We start from the raw sequence: 24,540 nt of genomic DNA on the forward strand, positions 1-24,540 counted from the left end.
CACAGTGTGTGTTACTTCAAGACTGCTGTTGGTTATTCCTTTGAAAATGGTGTCCATTTGATTTACTGACTCATCATACTTACTTGGTATAGTGATAAGTGAAGCAGATGAAAACAAAGTGCTAGCTAATATTATGTAGTTATCTACTAAAAGTCTTAAGGTTTATAAAGAGAAGAGGTTTTTTTTTTTGACAATGGTGAAGTTAAGGTAGAGGAAAATAGAGGAAATTTTTATGAAGAGTTTATTAAGATGTAGAAGGATTGCTTAAAGAGTCTGATTTCCTAAAGTCATGGCAGAAAGATTTGAAAAGAGGAGCATTTGGAGAGTCAGTTAGGAAGAGGAAGCACAGGGCAGGATAAGGATGAAGACATACATAGCAGAAGGGTCAGTGGTGGATAGATTCAGGGACATGAGACATGGTGGTGGGTTTAGATGGCTGCAAGGTTGCCAAGAGACAGTTATTTCCAGCAGTTCCCTGGAGATTCTTTTCAGACTTCAGTTGTTGCCGAAATGTGTTGCATTTCCGAGAGAGTTGTACTTTCTGATAGTTTTCTGGAAAAAGGCTGGATTGATTGATGTGGTGAGAGACTCGGGGCTTTGAGGTGCTTGTATTGTAGGCTCCCAAAGAGGTGAGTACTTAGAGGTCTGGCTTTGGTGTGCCGAAGCTGGTGGGTAGCAGCTCTGGGAGTCTGTGGCAGCTTGTATGAGTTTTGGCAGTTTGTGTGTTTCAAAGAATTGGTTCATTTCATCTGTGTTTTCAAATTTTTGGCCATGAAGTTGTTCATATCATTCCTTCATTATTCTTTTAATGTCTATGGGAATCAGTCATGATCCCTCATTAATTTGTGTCTCTTTCTCAATCACTCTCTCTCTCTTTTTGGTTAGCCTGGCTAGAGGTTATCAGCTTTTGCTTTTGTTAATTTTCTCTATTGTTTTTCATCTTTTCAATTTCATTGATCTCTGCTCTAATTTTTATTATTTTTTCTTCAGTTTGCACTGTTTAAATTCCTCTTTTCTCTTAGTTTCCTAAAGTGGAAGCTTAGATTTTTGATGTTTCTTCTTGTGATATATATATCATGATATATATATATATATATATATATATATATCACAAGATATATGTATCACATTCAGTGCTCTATATTTTCTTCTAAGCACTGTTTTTGCTGTATCTTCAAGTTTTGATAGGTTATATTTTATGTAAGATATTTTAAGCATCTCCTGGGACTTCTTTTTTTTGACCCATGTGTTATTTAGAAGTATGTTTAATTTCCAAATATTTTGAGTTTTCCCAGCTATCTTTCTATTATTGATTTCTAGTTTAATTCCATTGTAATCTAAGAACATGCTTGGTATGATTTCTATTCTTATAAATTTTGTTAAGTATGTTTTATGGCCTAGAATGTGAATGTTTGATGAATGTTTCATATAAACTTGAGAAGAGTATACATCTTAATGCTGTTGGATGGACTGTTTTATAAATGACGAGATTAGATAAAGCTGATTGTTAGTGTTGTTCAGGTCAACTTTCTGACTTTCTGCTTGCTTGGTGTATCAATTAATGAAAAAGAAGTATTGATATCTCCAACTGTACTAATGGATCTGTGGGTTTTGAATTCCATACAGGTCTGTCAATTTTGGCCTCCATATTTTGATATTCTGTTGTTAACTGTATATACACAAAGGATTATTATGTCTTCTCGGAGAATTATCCCCTTTATCATTATGCCGATCTTTATACCTCATGATTTCCCTTATTCTGAGGTCTGCTTTGTCTTTATATTTATATAGCTACTGCAGCTTTCTTTTTGCTAGTGTTACATGATTCTTTATCCCTTAACTTTTAACCTGTATCTCTATATTTAAAGTGTGTTTCCTGTAGGCAACATACAGTTGAGTCTTGGATTTTTGGAGTTTGTGTCTTGCAGCTCTTTCAAATGCAGCCTTCTACTCATACTGGAGGCCTTTTGGTGTGTTATGAAGTATGGAGGAGGGGAAACATTCTCTGCTCTTATGATTAAGGCACAGCCTTGTGTGACTTAAGTGTTTGTGTCCTTGAAAACATCTTTTAATTGGTAGATTTAGACCGTTCACATTAAAGTGTTGATTGAGTAGTATAGCCATTTTGACAATATTGATTCTTCCAATCCATGAACACGGTATGTTTCTCCATCTGTTTGTGTCCTCTTTGATTTCTTTCATCAGTATTTTATAGTTTTCTATGTATAGGTCTTTTATTTCTTTAGGTAGATATACTCCTAAGTATTTTATTCTTTATAGATTCAATGCAATCCCTATCAAACTACCAATGGTATTTTTCACAGAACTAGAACAAATAATTTCACGGTTTGTGTGGAAATACAAAAAACCTCGAATAGCCAGAGTAATCCTGAGAAAGAAGAATGGAACTGGAGGAATCAATCTGCCTGACTTCAGACTCTACTACAAAGCCACAGTCATCAAGACAGTATGGTACTGGCACAAAGACAGAAATATAGATCAATGGAACAGAATAGAAAGCCCAGAGATAAATCCACGAACCTATGGTCACCTTATCTTCGACAAAGGAGGCAAGGATATACAATGGAAAAAAGATAACCTCTTTAACAAGTGGTGCTGGGAAAACTGGTCAACCACCTGTAAAAGAATGAAACTAGAACACTTTCTAACACCAAACACAAAAATAAACTCAAAATGGATTAAAGATCTAAATGTAAGACCAGAAACTATAAAACTCCTAGAGGAGAACATAGGCAAAACACTCTCCGACATAAATCACAGCAGGATCCTCTATGACCCACATCCCAGAATTTTAGAAATAAAAGCAAAAATAAACAAATGGGACCTAATGAAACTTAAAAGCTTTTGCACAACAAAGGAAACTATAAGTAAAGTGAAAAGACAGCCCTCAGATTGGGAGAAAATAATAGCAAATGAAGCAACAGACAAAGGATTAATATCAAAAATATACAAGCAACTCCTCCAGCTCAACTCCAGAAAAATAAATGACCCAATCAAAAAATGGGCCAAAGAACTCAACAGACATTTCTCCAAGGAAGACATACAGATGGCTAACAAACACATGAAAAGATGCTCAACATCACTCATTATCAGAGAAATGCAAATCAAAACCACAATGAGGTACCATTATACGCCAGTCAGGATGGCTGCTATCCAAAAGTCTACAAGCAATAAATGCTGGAGAGGGTGTGGAGAAAAGGGAACCCTCTTACACTGTTGGTGGGAATGCAAATTAGTACAGCCACTATGGAAAACAGTGTGGAGATTTCTTAAAAAGCTGGAAATAGAACTGCCATATGACCCAGCAATCCCACTCCTGGGCATACACACCGAGGAAACCATATCTGAAAGAGACACGTGCACCCCAATGTTCATCGCAGCACTGTTTATAATAGCCAGGACATGGAAGCAACCCAGATGCCCATCAGCAGACGAATGGATGAGGAAGCTGTGGTACATATACACCATGGAATATTACTCAGCCATTAAAAAGAATTCATTTGAATCAGTTCTAATGAGATGGATGAAAGTGGAGCCCATTATACAGAGTGAAGTAACCCAGAAAGATAAAGACCATTACAGTATACTAACACATATATATGGAATTTAGAAAGATGGTAATGATAACCCTATATGCAAAACAGAAAAAGAGACTCAAATGTATAGAACAGACTTGTGGACTCTGGGAGAAGGCGAGGGTGGGATGTTTCAAGAGAACAGCATTGAAGCATGTATATTATCTAGGGTGAAACAGATCACCAGCCCAGGTTGGGTGCATGAGACAAGTGCTCGGGCCTGGTGCACTGGGAAGACCCAGAGGGACTGGGTGGAGAGGGAGGTGGGAGGGGGGACCGGGATGGGGAATACATGTAAATCCATGGCTAATTCATTTCAATGTATGACAAAAACCACTGCAATGATGTAAAGTAATTAGCCTCCAACTAATAAAAATAAATGGAAAAAACAAACAAACAAAAAAAATAAAGTGTTGATTGACATAGTTGAGTTCATAGCTTCCATGTTCGTGTTCTGACCTTGTGCTTGTTCCCCTCCCCTCCTTTCTCTTTCTGTCTTTTCTCGTTTTAGTTGAGCATTTTATCTCTTCTCTTAGCCCGTCAGTTATACTTAAGCATACTTTTTAAAGTAATTGCTCTAGAGTTTACAATATGCATTTTAAACTAATCTAAGTCCACTTTCATACAATATTACATTGCTTCCTGTGCAGTTCATAAAATATTTCATAGAAGAATATTCTCAATTCATCTCTCCTGTCCCTGATGACATCAGTGTCTTTCATTTCATATGCTATAATATAATCACTCAATACATTATTACTGTTGTTAAATAGTTATATTTTAGATTAATTAACAATAAGACAAGTAAATGATTTTATTTTACCTTGTTCCTTCTCTGATATGCTTCCTTTCTTTATATGGAATTGAGTTTCTGATGTGTATCATTTCCTTCTTCTTGAAGAACCTCTTTTAACATTTCTTCCTAGGCAAGTCTTTTGGCTGTGAATTCTCTCAATTTTTGTCTTAAGTCTTTTTTCTTCCTTAGTTATGAAAGATAATCTTATATTTGAAATTTTAGATTTGTCCTTTTCTTCCTTTCAGTGCTTTAAATATTTCACTTCATTCTTCCCTTACTTGTGTGGTTTCAGATGAGAAATTCTGTATAATTCTTATCCTTGTTCTTCTACAGATAGGGTATCCCCTCGTTCCCCTCAGCTTCCACTTTCTACCTTTTCTCAAGATTTTTCTCTTTGTTTTTTGTTTTATGGAGTCTAAGTATATGATGTGCCTAGGTGTAGATGTTTTTGTATTTATCTAACTTGGTGTTTTCTGAGTTTCTTGTATCTGTGGCTTTGTGTCTAATTAATTTTGGCAATCTCTTGGCTATTATTACTTCAAATATTTCTTAAGTTCCATCTTCTCTTTCTGATATTTTAGTCCCATGTATGATACACATTCTGAGTTGTCTCACAGTTCTTTGATATTCTATTTTATTCATTTTTTTTCTCTTTTCATTTCAGTTTTGTTAGTTTCTGTTATGTTCAAATCTGCTGATTCTTTCCTAGGTTGTGTCTAGTCTACTGATGAGCCCATCAGTGGTCTTATTTCTGTTATAGTATTTTTGATATCTGGCATTTCCGTTTAATTATTCTTTAGAGTTTCCATCTCTTTGTGTACTTTACTCACCTGTTCTTTCATGTTTTCTATCTTTTCCATTAGAGTCTTTAAAATATTATTCACAATTATTTTAAATTCCTGGTCTGATCATCCCAAAATCTGTCTCATGTTTGACTCGGGTTCTAATGCTTGCTTTTCTCTTCAAACTGCCTTTTAGTATGCCTTCTAATTTTTTGTTGAAAACTAGACAAGATATATGGAGTATTCAGTTCAGTTCAGTCGATCAGTCGTGTCCGACTCTTTGCGACCCCATGGACTGCAGCACGCCAAGCTTCCCTGTGCATCACCAACTCCTGGAGCTTTCTCAAACTCATGTCCATCGAGTTAGTGATGCCGTCCAACCATCTTATCCTCTGTCATCCCCTTCTCCTCCTGCCTTCAATCTTTCCCAGCATCAGGGGCTTTTCCAATGAGTCAGTTCTTTGTATCCGGTGGCCAAAGTATTGGAGTTTCAGCTTCAGCATCAGTCCTTCCAATGAATATTCAGGACTGATTTCCTTTAGGATGGACTGGTTGGATCTCCTTGCAGTCCAAGGGACTCTCAAGAGTCTTCTCCAACACTACGGTTCAAAAGTATCAGTTCTTCGGCACTCAGCTTTCTTTATGGTCCAACTCTCACATCCATACATGACTACTGGAAAAACCATAGCTTTGACTAGACAGACCTCTGTCGATAAAGTAATGTCTCTGCTTTTTGATTTGCTGTCTAGCTTTGTTATACCTTTTCTTCCAAGGAGTAAGCTTCTTTTAATTTCATGGCTGCTGCCATCATCTGCAGTGATTTTGGAGGCCAAGAAAACAAGGTCTGTCACTGTTTCCATTGTCTCCCCATCTCTTTGCCATGAAGTGATGGGACCGGATGCCATGATCTTCGTTTTTTTGAATGTTCAGTTTTAAGCCAGCTTTTTCACTCTCCTCTTTCACCTTCTTTTTTTTCCCCCTCTTTCACTTTCATCAAGAGGCTCTTGATGAAGTTCAAGAAGAATTTCCTCTTCATTTTCTGCCATAAGGGTGGTATCATCTGCATATCTGAGGTTATTGATACTTGACCTGGCAATCTTGATTCAGCTTGTGCTTCATTTAGCCCAACTTTTTGCATGATGTATTCTGCATATAAGTTAAGTAAGCAAGGTGACAATATATAGCCTTGATGTACTCCATTCCCCATTTGGAACCAGTCTGTTGTTCCATGTCCAGTTCTAACTGTTGCTTCTTGACCTGCATACAGATTTTTCAGGAGTCAGGTAAGGTGGTCTGGTATTCCCATCTCTTTCAGAATTTTCCACAGTTTGTTGTGATCCACACAGTCAAAGGCTTTGGCATAGTTAATAAAACAGAAGTAGGTGTTTTTCTGGAATTCTCTTGCTTTTTCTGTGACCTGACAGATGTTGGCAATTTGATTTCTGGTTCCTCTGCCTTTTCTAAATCCAGCTTGAACATCTGGAAGTTCTCAGTTCACATACTGTTGAAGCCGAGCTTGGAGAATTTTGAGCATTACTTTGCTAGCATGTGAGTTGAGTACAGTTGTGTGGTGGTTTGAACGAACATTCTTTGGGATTGCCTTTCTTTGGGATAAGAGTTCAAATAAATAGCCTTTTAGTAATTTGAGGTTTTATCTTAATTTGGCCAGGAGTTGGTCTGTGTTGAATGCTTACTGAAGCTTTAAATGCCAGAGACATTAAATTCTTCTGGTGTCCTTTTTTTCCTTCCCCTGTCTATTTGTACATCTTTTTTTTTTTTTCTTCCTTTTTAAGTTTTTTATTGTCAATTTAAGCATGAGTAATGGTTTGTCTGAAGCACTTTGAAGTTTGCTTATACTAATAGTTGTTCTGTTACTAAATGCATTATCCTTTGCATTATCTGCCCCCACCCCGAGAATCACTCCTGACTGCCTGGAGGAGGCAATAAACAGTTTCATTTTGAGCCTTAATGATGGAAATGAGGATGATGCCTTTGAATTATTATTTTGATGCACAAATTTCAGTCTTCCGAGTAGCGACAGGTAGACCTGTCTCTCTGGTATCTTGTTCTGTTTTCATCTGAGTCCAGATTCTCACTCATAACCACTCCTTTGAGAACAAGTTTCTTTGTATCACAGACTTTGAATTTTCTCTCTTTTTTGCATTACAAAAAAAAAAAAACTGGTCTCCATTTGCACACCCATATTCATGGAAACACTATTTATGTTGTCCCAAAGGTAGAAGTAACCCAAATGTCCATCGACAGACGAATAGATAGAGAAAATGTGGCACATACCTATGATGTAATATTACACAACCTCAAAAAGGAAGGAAATCTTGTCATATGGTACAGTGTGGATGACCCTTGAGGACATTATGATGACAAGGCAAGCCAGTCACAAAAGGACAAATACTGTTCTTTTACTCATACCGATATGAATCCACTTACGTGAAGTATATAAGATAGTCAAAAATCATATAAACAGGAAGTGGAAAGGTGGTTGCCAAGGGCAGGGGTATGAGTATTTAATAGCTTTAGAGTTTTAGCTTTTAAGATGATAAAGTTTTAGAAATATGTTCCTTAACAATGTAAATATATTTTATACTGGGGGATTGTATGCTTGAAGTGGTTAGGATAGCAAATACTAGTGTTATGTGTGTTTTTTTGCCATTAGAAAAGTTTCACTAAGTCATGTCTTGACTCTTTTGCGACCCCATGGACTGTAGCCCACCAGGCTCCTTTGTCCATGGATTTCCCAGGCAAGAATACTGGAGTGGGTTGCCATTTCCTTCTCCAGGGTATTTGTACATCTTGAACTCTTCCTTAGTTGGAGTTTGTATCTTGCAGTTCTTTTAAATGTAATTTTCCACTCTTATCCTGGAGCCCTATTGATGCGTGATGAAGTATGGAGGGAGGGAATCATTCTGTACTCTTATGATTAAGTCACAGCCTTGTGTGACTTAAGAATTTGTGTCCTTGGGCTGTGACCTATGAAAAGGTATCTTTTAGCTTTTCTCTTTTATGTGAGATAGGTGGGCTAGAAGGGGCTGAAGTTGGAAAATGCTTGTGCTAGAAAAGACTCTGATTAAGCTTTTCTCCTGGAGAGTGTGCCTGTTTTTATACAATGCTCTGGGCCTATTTTACAGTGGTTACTTTCTCTTTCCTTCTACCAGAGCTATGAGGGTATTTTTCTTGATTCTTCACTGGTAGGTGAAACCCTGAAAGTATGAGGGTATCCTCAAAACTATGTCTCCCAGGAGTTTCTGATCCTCAGGCTAGACCATGCCCAGCCTTCAGCAGTTTGTCAAAATTACCATTTGGTAAGTATTTCTACTATTTACTGGCTGTAGTGACTTTTGTTCCAGGTAAGCAGGTTTTTGATGGTGACTCTGGATTCACTCCTCTTTCTCTGGATTTCAGGATGTCAGTTTGCCCAACAAACTCAGCTCTCTGTTTTTTCCAAAAAAAGTCTTTGATTTTCTGTTTGTCCAACTTTTTTTCTTAATGTAAGGACAAATGTGCTGACTTCCAAACTCTTTACATGTCTGAGTTCAAACTGAAAGTCCTAGAACTTCTTTTGCTTTACTGTCTTTGGCTTTCTCATTTTCCTTTCTCAGTTTTTCACCACATTGTTGTAATTCAGAACTGGTGCAAAGTTGTCGTGCTAGGAGCAAAGATAAAAGTCATAATTTTTCGTTAGTGACTGAAAAAGGAATATATGAACCGATAAGATATTTGGGTTGCTAGATTAATGGAAAGGTGTTTATCTTTCTATCTTTCTTACGAGTCCTGGACCAGTTAATAGGTATTGCTGATTGGAGAATATTGGGATACATCAGTTTAGATGAGAAATTGGCAAACTTCCTTAAGGAACTAGATAGGAAATATTTTAGGTTTTACAGGTCAGACTTTCTTTGTTGTGGCTACACAACTCTGCCATCATAGTACAAAAGCAGCCATTGATAAAACTTAAACAAGTGAGTGTGACTATGCTTCAATAAAACTTTATTCGCAAATATAGGCTATGAGCTGAATTTGACCTTGGGGCCATAGTTTACAACTCCTAGTCTAGATCAGTCTAAAACTATAACTGATTTTTATCCTTTGGCTCTGGTCTAGTACGGATTATCAAAAGATGCTGGCCATGTTTTATTTGCATATATTCTATTATGTTCAGATATTGACCCATGTTGTGATGACTATTTTAATATATTACTTAGAAGAGTTCTACAAATTTTCAGGTTTAAAAGGCACCATAGGTCAAAATTACTGCACATAGTGACTGCAGCCATGAAATTAAAAGATGTTTGCTCCTCGGAAGGAAAGCTGACAAACGTAGACAGTGTGTTAAAAAGCAGAGACATCACTTTGCTGACAAAGGTCCATACAGTCAAAGCTATGGTTTTTCCAGTAGTCACGTACAGATGTGAGAGTTGGACAGTAAAGAAGGCTGAACGCCAAAGAATTGATGCTTTCGAATTGTGGTGTTCGAGAAGACTCTTGAGGGTCCCTTGGACTGCAAATATATCAAACCAGTCAATTGTAAAGGAAACTAGCCCTGAATACTCGTTGGAAAGACTGATGCTGAAGCTGAAGCTTCCGAACTTTGGCTACCTAAGGCGAAGAGCATTTCACTGGAAAAGACCCTGACACTGGGAAAGCTTCGGGACAAGAGGAGAAGGGGGCCACAGAGTTTGAGATGGTTAGATAGGATCACCTACTCAATAGACATGAATTTGAGAAAACTCTGGGAGATAGTGAAGGGCAGGGAAGCCTGGTGTGCTGCAGTTCATGGGGTCACAAAGAGTTGGACTTAGTGACTGTACAACAGATAGGTCAAAGCTCAGTTGATGAGAGTGGAGCTACCTCAAAGTTACGTTGAAAATGATTCGTATTCACTCTGAATAGCAATAAAAAAGTTGCCAGTGATTGTGTAGTATCTTACTTTTAAAATAAGTCTGTTTTATTACTTCACTTAATCATGGCAGATATTATAAAGGTGGACGACAGAAGCATTCCCCAGAATCAGTAGATGCTAGTAGGGCCAGGACTATAATCCAAAGCTGATCTGATTTACAGGGCAGAGCTATTTAAGCATAATACATTGTATCACTCATGTCAACTGAAGGTGGAGTCAGTGGATTGAGTAGTAGCTTTGTTCAGAGGCTGTTTCTGGGACATTATTTTTTAATAAGAAAAGTGGAATTATGTTTATTGTTTCAAATAATTCTGTGCTGAGCATTATTTCAACGCATTTAGGAATATAGAAATAGGTTTGTAAGTTAGTAAAATAAATCAGACACATGATTTTGCATAAATATTATAGAGTCATTAAACTGAAAAGGATCATAGAGAGTGTTTAGGCAAATAACCTGAGACCCAGAGAAGCTAAGTGACTTGGGGGAGCCAATGTAGTTTAACAAATGAGTGTGCAATATATGTAAGTTAAGCCTTCATGCTGTACGCCTTGAACTTGTACAGTGATGTACGTCAACTATTTGATGATAAAACTGGGGGAAAAAAGAGCACAGTACTACAAGGTCACAATGGTAGTGAGCTAGATCTGGATCGAGAGAGTCAACTGTTAAATTTTTAGGAATTTTTTTGAGCCAATTGTTGAATACATTAGTGATTACAAAATATATATATAAACTCATGAATTATATTAAAAACAAAGATTTATATAATTAAAATGTATCACTTACTGATTATTTTACTATATATTTCTATTGTTTGTGCCCTTAATGTTACTTATATCTAGTGTATCAAGTGTACCTGTATAGTGGAAATGCTATGTGGTGATATCCTACCCAGCTCTGTTTGGTAAAGTGACATTGATAGATTTGAATGACCACCGGAGAGTATTTACACTACAGAAATTGGCAAATGCTAAAAATAACCCTCTCTCATCCTTTCTTCTCCTTACCATGCCTCAAGCTGGTTAATTAATATTTACCAGCATACCATTGCTGATGAGTTTTATGTTATATACTTGTCTGTTTGTCTGGCTTTGTTGCAGGGCTGTGAGTTCCTTGAAGCTGGAATTTATGTCCCTAGTACCCAGCACAGTGCCTGGCATATAGCTGACTGACAAATGTTTATAGAGTAAATGAGTGGACTTTATATTCAGTCCTTGATTCAAATTCTGGCTCCCTGTGACCTTGTGTTTATTAGTGAAAATGAGGATAATAACAGTCTTGCATGATTTTTTGTGAGGAGGAATGAAAAGATCCAGATATCTCTCTGGTACATAATAGGTGTAAGAAGTTGTCAACATTTATGATTGTAACTTAAGAAGAAGGAGACATAAATTCCATTAGGGCCCAGACTTATATATGCAGAGCTTTGTATTAAGTGTTTGACCACAAATTGGATGAGAATCAAGAATGTAGCAGTGTTATTTTTGTGTGTGTACATACTTCTTCTCCTTCCCACACAAAATAATGGGATGTATTAAAAGGAATATGATATATAAGAGACAGGAAGCAATCCCTCTGTTATATTTGGCTTTGTTCAGACTCTTATTACAGTATCATGTCCAGTTTTACATTGCTCATTTTAAAGAGGATGTCAAAAAACTATATGTAGCATGCCTTGGGAAGAACCAACAACTATGATTAAAAGGATAGAAAATAGGTCCTTTGAGGCAAGTTTAAGGAATTGAGTTTGTTTATTCTGGAAAGGAGATGGTGAAGGAGTTACTTAACTATCTTCAAGTACATGAAGGGTTATTATAAGGAGGATACTCTCATGTTGTTCTCCTAATGCACAGAGGACCGAAAGAGGAAATCAACTTATTTCATTTAAAGAAAATTGTGTTAAACGCTGAAATTGACTATCAAGGGATGTCATGGGATCTCCATTTTTGAAAATATTTTAAAAGAGCAGCAGCAGATGGTTATTTATTAAAAAGTTTAAATGTTTGACCTCATGAAAGTGACAGGCAGAATTTTAGACCTTGCAGCTTTTCCCACCTCTATAATAAGATTTTCTTAACATTTATTGAAACTTATCAAGCATATCCCAGGTATCTTATTGGGAACCCACTTACAATTTGATATAATCATTCTTTATCTTGCTTTGTATCTTAACGTCTTGAATGAAAACATTCAGTATTATCTGTCTGCTAATAACAGAATTAAAGTCAGATACAAACAGTCCTTGCATGTATTTTTTATACTCAACATATGCATTACTTATAAGTATTTAATATTAATATTTTTTAAAGTAGTATATTACAAATGTTCTGTAACTCTTGTGACAGGGAGTCCTCTTGGTATACGATGTTACAAATTATCAAAGCTTTGAGAATTTAGAAGATTGGTATTCTGTGGTGAAGAAAGTGAATGAGGAGTCAGAAACTCAGCCCCTGGTTGCCTTGGTGGGCAATAAAAGTAAGTTGTAAATGTTTATTTATATGTAGTAAATTTATCTGCTTATCCTATAGTTTTTATCCCTAAAAGAAATGATGTTTGGAAACGCGAGTAGCTTTTTTGTAAAAGCAGCTTTTCTGGAGTGAGCAGGTTGAGAAAATTCATAATGACGTGGACAGTCTTTTCAGTAACAGTTTTGATGCTTGACCTGTCGTAACTGCTCTGCTGCTTTGGCCAGTTCCTTGTTAAGGTAAGTTGTGTTCTGACAGTGTGTGTGTTTTGGCTTCCTGTGGTCTAAGGATGCAGCATGGACTATTAAGAACGGCAGCACAGCTGCAGGTTTTTATGATATTGCACTGCAGCTTTAGTTCTGCCCCAGAGATTTTGAGAGATACATTTCATTAAATGGTACCCTGTTCCAGGGAAGGAAGCAGTGTCTGCATGGAATTCTGTGTGTATTATTCCTTGCCCTCATCGCTCACAGACTTTCTTTTTCTAAATTTTTGAGGTTTGTTTTTACATTATAACTTTTTTTTTTTGAGAAAGTATATTATTGTGGGGAAGGAGTGGTGCTTCGTAGAAATGATGGTTAATTTTTGAAATCTGTCTCTTGGGCTATGATATACAGCATGTAAGAATTATAAGACTGAATTCACTACAGGATTGTTACTTGGTTCATAGTCCTGCAGTGCATTTACCCTGGAAAAGGAGACCTTCATAAGAGTTTTCAAATAGATATGATATAACCCAATCTTCTACAACTTATTTGAGGTCAGAGAAAAAGAAAATGAATTTAAATTATACCATGGAGGATTCAGGTCAGAAACTGTTTCCTGACTATAAGTGTTGTTAAATCAGTACCCAAGTATACTACCAAGAGAATTATCTCCTCCAGAAGTCTTTAAAAATATAGTGCATTTTTTGGGGGGCTTATAATTGTTTAGGAAATAGTACTTCCTGAAAGACCAAACCATGGTTTCTTCATTATGTGGTTTTGCACACTTAGATGAACATTTAATAAATCAAGCCTTGCTTTAAAACCATTACAAAACAGGTGTGAATATAATTTCTCTGAAGAGTTAAAAATATAAATTTTATACTACTTTCTAGAAACAGTATAACATATCACAAAATGGATGAAAACAGTTTTATTAAGCTTTAATTAAATTTTGCTCATTTATTTTATAGATCTAACTAAGTGAATCAGATGCTTTTCATTGAAAACTCATTTTAAAATCATAAGTTTTGATGAGTTTAGGTTCTATTTCTGAGTACAGCTTTTCATTTTAGAAGATCATTTGTTAGTCATTTGTCATGTCACCAAAGCATTGGCATATATTATAGTTAAATTTGTGCTTTACTGGAGGTTTCCTATCACCTTTTGGGAAATTACAGAGTAGGGAAGTGATGGGAGTTGGGATTTGTTTTCATTTCTTTCAGGACATAATCTAACTACATCTGGAGTAATGGTGTGGTGGTGCACACTTATATACATTATGTTATGTGTTTATGCTATCCTTTGAGGCCTCCATCATTGGTCACTGTCAGGATGTCAGACTAGATGGGCTGTTGGACTATGCTGGTGATGCCATTCTGAGTTTTAAAAACATTTACATAAGTTATATGAATTTATGCAAAAAACTGTTACAGTGTTATGTTTGAGATTTAAGAGCATGAAAATCAAAAGAATATTTTTACTTTTGGCTTAACCCTTTTCTTGTATTTATATTACTAATACTCTGAGAATGAGATCATGTAATAGAGTATTCAGTCACACAGAATATTATATATATGTAAAATTAAGTGATTAGAGGTGAACATTTATCTGGATATTGTTTGCTATTATCTGTCACTGGCTAAGTTTCATATGATCAACATGTTCATGTAGTGAATGATCTTACAATTTGTTTCTCTCAATGATCTTACAATATGTAAGGCATTACATTATAGTAGTATTTTCTTTTTGGGGAGGTATAATTATATTAAAAAGCAAAGATTTTTTTTTAATCAGCGCTATGCTAGTTAAAGAGATTTTATTAAGAGTTTCTATATCAAAGGCCTCATTAACATTGGAAAGTCTTCCAAGCCAAGGAAGCAGCTCCCAGATTCATAGAATGTTCCAGATGATAAGACACTCACAGTTGTTCTGTCCCACATTTTTCATTCATCACATGAGTGTCATATTTGTTCAATCTGTTGCTTCTTTTTTCTCCTCTTTTTCTTCCTTGGTTAATTGATTGCTTATTATTCCATTTTATCTCACTTATTGACTTATTATACATATTCTATATTCATGTATTATATTTTTAGTTGTTTCTTTAGAATTTTGGACTGGGTGGCCTATCCCTTCTCCAGTGGATCTTCCTGACCCAGGAATCAAACTGGGGTCTCCTGCCCTGCAAGGCAGATTGTTTACCAACTGAGCTATCAGGGAAGCTCAGAATATTCAATATATATCCTTAATTACTTTACCTTCAAATAATAGTATCCCTCTTCATGTGTAGTATTGTTTAATCCTCCCCAATCCTTTGTGTTATTATTGTCAGACATATTTTTAAATATTCTGTAAACAACTTTTGCTTTAAATAGTCATTTAGCTTTCAGAACAATTACAAATAAGAAAAAGGTGCACTTTATTTGGGCTTCCCAGGTGGTACTAGTGGTAAGGAACCCGCCTGGCAATGCAGGAGATGAAAGAGATACAGGTTCAATCCCTGGGTAGGGAAGATCCCCTGGAGGAGGGCAGTGCAGCCCACCACAGTATTCTTGCTTAGAGAATACCATGGACAGAGGAGCCTGGCAGGCTACAGTCTATAGGGTTGCACAGAGTCAGACACAACTGAAGCAGCTTAGCACACACAGCACACACACATTTTATTTTACCTTTACTTATTACATTGCCAGCACTTTTATTTATCTGTATACATCCAAGAGTCTGATAGCAGATTCTTCCTCTTTGAAGAACTTCCTTTAACATTTCTTTTAGAATAGATATATTGACAATGAATTTCCTCAGTTAAAAGCAAAGGCTGTAGATACTGAAAGCAAAGCAAAAGAAATACGGTAGGAAGACATTTGAAGCTGAATTATTATGATTATTATCTATATAGAGTCATTGTCTGCCTAACTGTGCTTTTAAAAATTCATCATTGTGTCCTATTCTCTGCAGCTTGAATGGAAAGCATATACTGAAAAGAAGCATCTGTAGGCTATGATAAATAATATTGACAGCAGTAGCCAACTTTTAGCCAAAGTTTAGCAAAAAGATGAGATAGAGAAAATTTACATGCTCAGAGTGTGTGTGTGAATTTGTTCCATAGTAAGAGCCTATATTACTAAGTTATAAAGTCATTTGCTTTTTATTAAAATAGGGTAAAGTGAAAGTGAAGTTGCTCAGTTGTATCCAACTCTGTGACCCCATGGACTGTAGCCTACCAGGCTTCTCTGTCCATGGGATTTTCCAGGCAAGAGTACTGGAGTGGGTTGCCATTGCCTTCTCCAGGAGATCTTCCCAACCCAGGGATTGAACCTGGGTCTCCCGCATTGTAGGCAGACGCCTTACCATCTGAGCCACCAAGGAATGGTAAATTTTCAGAAATTTGGGCTGAGGATTGAGGATAACCTTAGGTAAAGGTGAATTACAGGTTTATTTTTGTAAAAATTGTGTTTTATTATGGTTAAATACAGAGAGTAACTAGAGTAGGTTAATGATATAGTCAGCAGAGGAAGGGACTTGCTTTAATGAAATAGAGTGTTAATTAGTAAGTTAATTATTTCAGTATATATTAAAAAGTATGTAATACATTTGACCCTTGAACATCACAGGGGTTATAGACATAGTTCCTTCCTGCAGTCAAAAATTCACATTTTACTTTTAGCCAGCCCTCTGTAAACATGGGTCTTCTGTATCTGTGGTCCTGCATCCATGGATTGAACCAATCTCGGATCATGAGGTACTGTAGTATTTACTACTGAGAAAAAAATCTGCATGTTCGTGGATCTGCACAGCTCAAACCAGTGTTGATCAATGGTCAGCTGTACAGACAACAAATTATTTTATTTTATATTCAATTCTAAGAGGCTGTGAAATACTAGTTAATATTCTTTCTTTGTACTGTTTAAGGCTGAAAATGAAGTTTTAAATTGAGATAGACTTTCCTTACAAGTCCAGTTTTTTCCCTTACTAGCAGTGTAATATCATACAAGTTACTTTATGTCTTTAATTTCTTCATCTGGAAATAAGGATAATGGTTTCTGTCTGATAAAATCGGTTTAATGATTAAATGGACTATTACATAAAAACACTTTTCCTATATACTATAAGTGCTTGATAACTACTGTTATTATTAATCATACAACCTTTTAAAAGCATGGACTATAACTTCAACTTGAAAGACCATAAATTGCAGATTAGTAGAGCTGAAGTAGAAGTTTTACAAAAGTAGCCTGAAGGAAATGGTTCTTAAAGAATTCTTTCATCACCATCTTTTCTTGTTTTTTACCATGATAGTTCTCGTACTATGTGTTGGGTAGAGCAGTTCATTCAGCAGACATTCTCGAGTGCCAGCTATGTGTATTCAGGTAGCCATTATTATTTTGCACAAAAGTAGAACCCAAGAGAATGCTTAAGCAGTGTTTGGGACCTCCTAACCTGGGTCTTAATTATATTCTTTTTCTATACCATCTTCAAGTTTTCTAGAAATTTGACCTTCTTTTGCTTTGTTTGGTTGTTGGGATTAATAAATACAATTATGTTTAAATTTCCATGGAAGGCCTTACTTTTCCCTAGTGAGATTGAAAAAAATCATTTGGAAGTAGTAACTTTCAGAATGGGAAAGAGGGTAAGTCATCTACTTATTCTGTGTGTTTCATGGAAGTTCGGTTGAAGTTTGATGATGTTTGCAGCTGCAAGTGCAGTGAGATGTCTCATAGGCTACAATGAGTATAGCCACATAAGCACCTGGAAGCAATTATAGTACCATCTAGGATAACTTCTATGATTTGAGGAGCCAGATGCACCAGGCCTAGACCCTGGTTTCCTGGCCTTGCAGGTCTTGCTGTCCCAGCATCGGGGCGCTCTCATTTGACCAGAGCCTGTACTGCAGAGCCTAGGGATTTTCGGTTTATCTCCACTTACTACAGGCTTGTTACAAGTGGACCTGACCATCTTTCACGTGAACTGTGGCACTAGCTTCCTAACTGTTCTTCTGCTCCTAGCTTTGTTCTCCTACAGTCCAGCTCCCAAACAGCAAATCATGTTATATGACTTTTCTGCTTAAAATCCTCTGGCTCCTTCTCATCACACTTAGAATGAAATCCAAACTCCTTATCCAGTTTCTCAAGCACAAGGTAATCTGGCTCCTACTTACCTCTCATACTCATTTTCTACTAAATGCTCCCTTGTCCACTGTATGTATAAGGCACATTTGTCTTTTTTTCTGTTCCTATAACATTCCAAGTTAATTTGTACTTTAGGGTTTCTTCTGCTTGATGGACTTTTCCTTCTGGCCTTTGCTTGGCTGGCTGCATTTTGTCATTTGTAACTCATCTTAAATGTCATCACCTCAGAGTTGCCTTCCTCCACCAATGAAATCTAAAGGATGTTCTGTTTCAGTTATCTGCCTAGTCTCATTGTCATCTGGTATCATTTCTTGTTTGTTTCTTGTCTGTCTAAACTCTGAAAGCTAAGGATCCCATCACTTACAACAGTGCCTGAATGAATGAATACTGAATGAATGAATAAAAGCCTTTTCATGAAGACTCTGTTGAAATTAGAAGTGTTTATGGCCCGGGATATGTTATTCAGGGAAAATGGTTTCTTAATGAGGAAAAATACATATGTAGATACAGGGAATCTGTTAGATGGCCTTCAGACCCAACTGCCCTACTGAATTCCACTCTGGTAAATAATATCAGAGTTTCTTAGGAAACACATCGAGGTTATATAATGATGGATCATGTTTGAGATAAAATGTCATAGATTTTCTGTCATGATTTTAGATTCAATAAATGTTAAAAAATTCAGATTTTTGCTTCATTTTTTAAACTTTTACATATTGGTAGAACTGTACACTTTGAACTTTTCATTTACAGATTAAAAATTTGTGTGTTTAATTTAAAAATCATAATCTGCACTCAAATACAATTTTAGTTTTTCTTTTAGTGTTTCATGGAAGGTTCAAATTAAAATGAAATGAACATCAGGAATATTAATTTTTTTAAAGATAAATTTTATATTCAATCCATGTTTTATAACCACATGACATTTTAATTTGTCATTTTCTTATTTTCTATCTTTAAGCTGTTATGTTTTCCTACTATCTGATCCATCACCTCATTTCTCCCTTGACTAGCTAACATTCTCGGTTGGATAGATTGTAAACAGAAATTAACAGGGTTGCATAGGAGCTGCCCCCTTCCTGATTTATAGCTTCTTAGTTAGTGGAGGGGTGGTGGCTATCAGTAACTTGTATTGGGAGTAGGAATTACCACGCTCCAGTATAGAGTGAATGGATGAATGATTTCTACTCTTAAAGATATTAAACAGATCCTTTCCCAAATAAAGACTAATAACTCAGATTTTTAAACAATCTTCATGACAGATGAGGACATAGAGAAGAGTGCATCTACACTAATTAACAATGTTGAGTGTATATTCTTCTTAACAGTGATTGATTGTTCTTGGAGTACTATCTCTGCCCAGGAAGTGATGTTTTACACTGTGAGGTTCAAAGGTTACATTTTAATGTACCCTGTAAGTTGTGTTCCCTGAACTCCATGGAAATGTATTAGTAAAACAAGTAAATTTTAAGTTGAAAATTTTGCTGATCTTCTCAATAAAATTATCACAAGGCTTTTAGAGACTATTCTTTATTCTCAGTAATAGAGGAGTATAAGAGAAGGTTATAAGTCCAGCTCTAAACTTCATGGGAATTTACATGAAAATAATTGCCTATACTGTGACTCTTTTGAGTCTTCAGAAATTCTTATTTTATCTGGAGAATGGAAATGTGAAACTATGAAGTAAGTAACATTTACTTTGATTCTTGTTTTGAAGGATTAATATTAACTTCTATAAAAATTGTCATCTATAATATATAACAAAGTGAACAAATGAGTCATTATTACAAATTTTCATTAAGAGTTTACAATTTATAAAGCATAAACAAAAGCTCTTTTGAGGATTTGAAAAGTTCATTCTGTTTATACAGTCTAAATTAAAAGTCTGCTCTTTATCCATTTAATACTTTGGTTCTTTTTGTTCCAGTAATAGTAATCCCAAGGTATCAGATCCAAGTGTCTTTTTCAGATGGATCTAACATTTCTGTTTCTGTGGCTTTATATGTATATTGCCTTTTCCTCTGTTTACATGTAAATTTGTTAAATAGAGCTATGATTATGTACGTACTGGAGGATGATGATAGTGTCTTATTCTGACACTGGTAGCATCAGTATTCTGTGTATTGAGAGGTTTTTTTTTTCCATTTGTTTTTATTAGTTGGAGGCTAATTACTTTACAATAATGTAGTGGTTTTTGCCATACATTGACATGAATCAGCCATGGATTTACATGTGTTCCCCATCCCGATCCCCCTCCTCCCGCCTCCTTCCCCTTTCCCATCCCTCTGGGTCTTCCCAATGCACCAGCCCCGAGCACTTCTCTCATGCATCCAACCTGGGCTGGTGATCTGTTTCACCCTTGTTAGTATACTTGTTTCAATGCTATTCTCTCTGAACATCCCACCCTTGCCTTCTCCCACAGAGTCCAAAAGTCTGTTTTTCATATCTGTGTCTCTTTTTCTGTTTTGCATATAGGGTTATCATTACCATCTTTTTAAAGAGTGAGAGTATTTTAATATAAACACTTATAGCTGTTCCTTTATGTGATACTTCACACTACTTCTGTACTTTTAAGAACATTTTGATAATATTTCAAGTTTAATTGATTGAGTAGTTTCCTCAAATAAATGCATAAGCTTGAATTCAGACTGGTATTATGACTGATATATTGGGGGGCAGAAAATGTCATATGAATGCTTTTTCGTAATACTCACAAGAAACATTTTTCACTTGACAGTTGTTACAGTTATTATGTCATTTCATACTTACTTTTTTTGTTCGATGGACTGCTTTAAACCATTTTGGCAGTATTATGGTTTACTTGGGAAGTTTAAGGACTTTGTGGTTTTGTTTTTTTCTTTTTTTTTAATTGGAGGATAATTGCTTTACAGTATTGTGTTGGCCTCTGCCTTATGTGGTTTTGTTTTGTTTGGGAGGAGCTGTGTAAGGATTTTGGGCATAGCCATCTGTTTATATAATTTCTGTCTTATGTTTCATTGTCATTATACAGAAAGTTTATTAAATGGTAAAGAAAGCATAATCCATCTTTTGTTTCTTTTATGATGAATCTTTGAATTTAATTTTTAGAAGAAAATTTAATTACTAAAATTAAATTAAGTATTAAATAAAAGAATGCAGCTATAAAAACAGATTCTTTTTGTGAAAAGGAGATTTGAGATTTTCATCAATGTAATTTAGGCCCCTTTAATAGTTTGCTTTACATTTGCAGTGATTATGTAATAAACCCAATGTGCATTAAAAGAATACAGAGTGGGGATCAGAAAACTTTGTTCTGCTGCTATCACTGTCTTCTAACTTCATTCCCTTGGCAATTTATTCACTTATGATGATCCTCATGTACTAGATGAGGGGATTGTACCAGACAATCGTAAGCACCTTCTGTTCCTAAAATATGATGACTCTGTGTTTAGATGATATGTCTGATTAATTGAACACATTTGTTGCTGTACAATTTTAAGAGAGTTTAACTTTACATGTAATTGAAATCCTGTCTTATCCTTGCAGAGATGATTTTTAGGCTCATTTTATCATTCAATTATTAAGTATCCATTTTCCATATACATGATTAGATACATATACCTAAAACAATAGTAACAATAAATCTTAGTGTTGAATTCTTAGCTGTCTCTTTTGTTCCATTGATCTGTGTGTCTCTTTTTGTCCTGGTACCATGCTGTTTTGATTACTATAGCTTTGTAGTATAATCTGAAGCCAGGGAGCTTGATTTAAAGAAGCATTTCTTTTTAACTGAAATTTGTTCTTGAGTTTAGAATTTTAGTTAGTTTTCATTTTCTGTAACATTTTCTAAAATTTCATATGAATGTCTAGTTTCTACAGTAAGTAAAGCAATTCAGCAGTTATTTTCTTTCTCTGCTTTCTTATATCTTTTCTTATTCATTTATTTCATTCATTCAGCAAATTGTCATTGAGCCTATACCTGTCTAGGTGTTCCAGTAGAGGAAGATAGGCAATAAAGAAATAAGTAAAATACATAATATATTAAATGGCATTGTGTTGTGTAGATGCATAGAGCAGAAAAGGAGAAAAAGGAATTCTTAGAAGAGAGTGTTACGATTTTGAATATGGTAGTCAGGGAAAGTCTGAGAAGATGACATTTGAGCAGAGGCATAGCAGAGATGAGAGAGAGTGCCACATAGATCCCTGGCAGAAGAGTTATCCAGGTAAAGGGAAAGAGTAGGTGCAAAGGCCTCCTTGAAGTATTTGGTTGTTGCTTTTTCTCTTAGAAACTGTGAGGAGGCATGCATGTGTCTGTGTGTACATGAGGGAGAGAAGCAGGAGACAGGGAGGCAGGGAGAGTTGGTGGCTGTGTGTGTAGCTGTGTATGAAGAACGGTAACTGAAAGACTAGCACAGGATTGAAGTGCACTAATAGAGAAGGGGAGGACAGATCAGGAAAGACTCTTGGCCATTGTAAGGACTCTGACTGTTATTTGCACGAGATGAAAAGCCACTGAGGGGTTTGAGGCGAGTGAAGTGATTCAACTTAAAGGATCACTACAATTCCTATTTTGAGAATATACCATAGTGGGTGAAAGTGGAAGCAAGGTAAATAGAAACTTTTTGACAATCCAGGTGAGAAGGAGTGATAATGGTGAAGTCCGAGGTGGCCCTAGTGGTAAAGAACCCACTTGCCAATGCAGGAGACCTCAAGGGCACAGGTTTAGTCTCTGGGTCAAGAAGATCCCCTGGAGGAGGGCATGGCAACTTACTTCATTATTCTTGCCTGGAGAATCCCATGGACAGAAGAGCCTGACAGGCTACAGTCCATAGGATCACAAAGAGTTGGACATGACTAAAGTGACTTTAGCATCCATGAGAAGTGGTTGACTTAAGGATATATTTGGAAGATATTGATGGATATTTTCGTAGATTGGTTATGGAGTAGAGGGGAGAAGAAGCCATATAATGCCAAAAGTTTTGGTCTTAGCATCTGGAAGGTTAAAGTTCAGTTTACTGAGATGAGGAAGAGTGTTGGATGAGCATATTTGGAGAAGATTGGTTTTGGATATGTTAGGTTTGATGTACTTATTAAGCCTCTTTGTAGAGATGTTTAGTAGTTAGATATATGAGTCTATCATTCAGTAACAAGATGAAGATTAGAGGTAAAAGTCAGGGAGTCAGCACCATATTGATGATATTTAAATCTGTGAGACTGGATGAACTTTACATAGAATGAGTATAAAAAGAAAAGAGGTCAAAAGATTAGTTCTTGAGTGAAATCATGTTTTGAAATTGGGAAAGTGAAGAGAGATTAGCAAGGGAATTAAAGTGTGGCCAGTAAAGGTAGGAGGAAGATCAGGAGAGTGAAGTGTCCTGGGAGCCAAATGTACAGGATTTTTAAGGAGAGAGGAGTGATGAGCAGAGCACGTCTGAGGATGGCTGGATTAAGCATTACAGAGGCAGCTGGTGCTGACCTCGGCAAGCAGGTTCACTGGAGTTGTGGGACTGAAAGCTGAGTGGAGTGAGTTCCAGAGAGAAGGGAAGGAAATGAATTGTAGACAGTGAATGGAGGCAACCTGTATATGTAATAGCCCTGAGCGAGGGAGCCGATGAATGGGGTAGCAGTGGGAGGGAATGTGAGTGAGGACTCACATTAAAGGAGGGAAGGTAGTACAGTATGCTTTATGTTCGTTGGAAAAGAGAGAGACAGACGTGGAGGGAGGGAGTTGTGTAAATACCTGATGATATAAAATGAATGTTTAAATTTTTTTTAAAACGCCTTCTGAATTTAGATATAGTTTTAAATGTCACCTCCTTTCTTTACTCTTCAGTTTGTTGTATTTATTCTCATTAAGTGAAAAAGTAGAACATGAAGGGTGTGTGTGAGAACTTTCCCAATTCTCTTTATAGAGAGTTGAGGGAAATAAATAGAAAAGGACTAGGTAGAACAGAATACTAGATAGTTTCTCCCTTGATTTTAATACTTATTAGTGGTTTTTTGCTTTTTAAACTGTGCCATTTTTCTGAAAAAGCATCACCTTCTTTTAGAGCAAAGTTTGTTTAGTTTTTCCCTTTGGAATCATGCAGGTGTTCTGTGACTAAAGCTCCATGAAGGTACAGACTGTCTTGTTCACTGCTGTCTCTCTAGGATCCAGTTCAATCCCTGGCCGCAGGAAGTGCTCAATAAATACTAATACTTGTTATGAATGACTGCAAAATTATTAATTCTCAACCTCAATAAGGGATGGAATTATGGAACTTTTGAGATGATAAAGAGAAAAAATAATCCTTTTTTTTTTCCTAGCTTTTGTAAAACTATGAGGCTAGGTTTTTCATTTGGAAGAGGCATTTAATAACACCTTCACTTGGTACTTATGACTTACTGTTATATAAGATCATATAAGAATTCTTTTATATTACACACATAGTTCTTTTGAAAACTAAACTCTAAACCCTAATAAGCTTAATTTTCATTCAGAATTTTAATTTTAAAAGATGAGAAGTTGCATTTATTTCACCTTATTGATACTCATTTTGTAGTGTGTTCTCGCACTTTAATATCTTTATTATAAAGGCAGTAGGAGTAGTGGTCAAGGACAGAGACTTCTAAGTAAGATCATTTAGGTCAGGTATGGGCTTACTTATTTAAACCTGTGACCATGGGAAGGTATT

The 24,540-nt window shown here is 36.0% G+C and overlaps 1 protein-coding gene across 5 annotated transcripts in view; it reads left to right on the forward strand.

The window, feature by feature from the left end:
- RAB28 (RAB28, member RAS oncogene family) overlaps positions 1-24,540 on the forward strand; it is a 495,339-nt gene that overhangs the window by 13,695 nt on the left and 457,104 nt on the right. For all 5 annotated transcript variants that reach the window (XR_011484561.1, XR_011484560.1, XM_070458113.1 and 2 more), the window contains exon 4: positions 12,439-12,568. Coding sequence is in view for 3 of the 5 variants with exons in the window: in XM_070458113.1 (XP_070314214.1) it covers positions 12,439-12,568 (130 nt within the window). In the remaining 2 variants the exon portion in view is untranslated. The remainder of the gene's footprint in view (positions 1-12,438; positions 12,569-24,540) is intronic.

This window comes from Odocoileus virginianus, chromosome 29 (genome assembly GCF_023699985.2).
Source record: "Odocoileus virginianus isolate 20LAN1187 ecotype Illinois chromosome 29, Ovbor_1.2, whole genome shotgun sequence".
Taxonomy (NCBI): domain Eukaryota; kingdom Metazoa; phylum Chordata; class Mammalia; order Artiodactyla; family Cervidae; genus Odocoileus; species Odocoileus virginianus.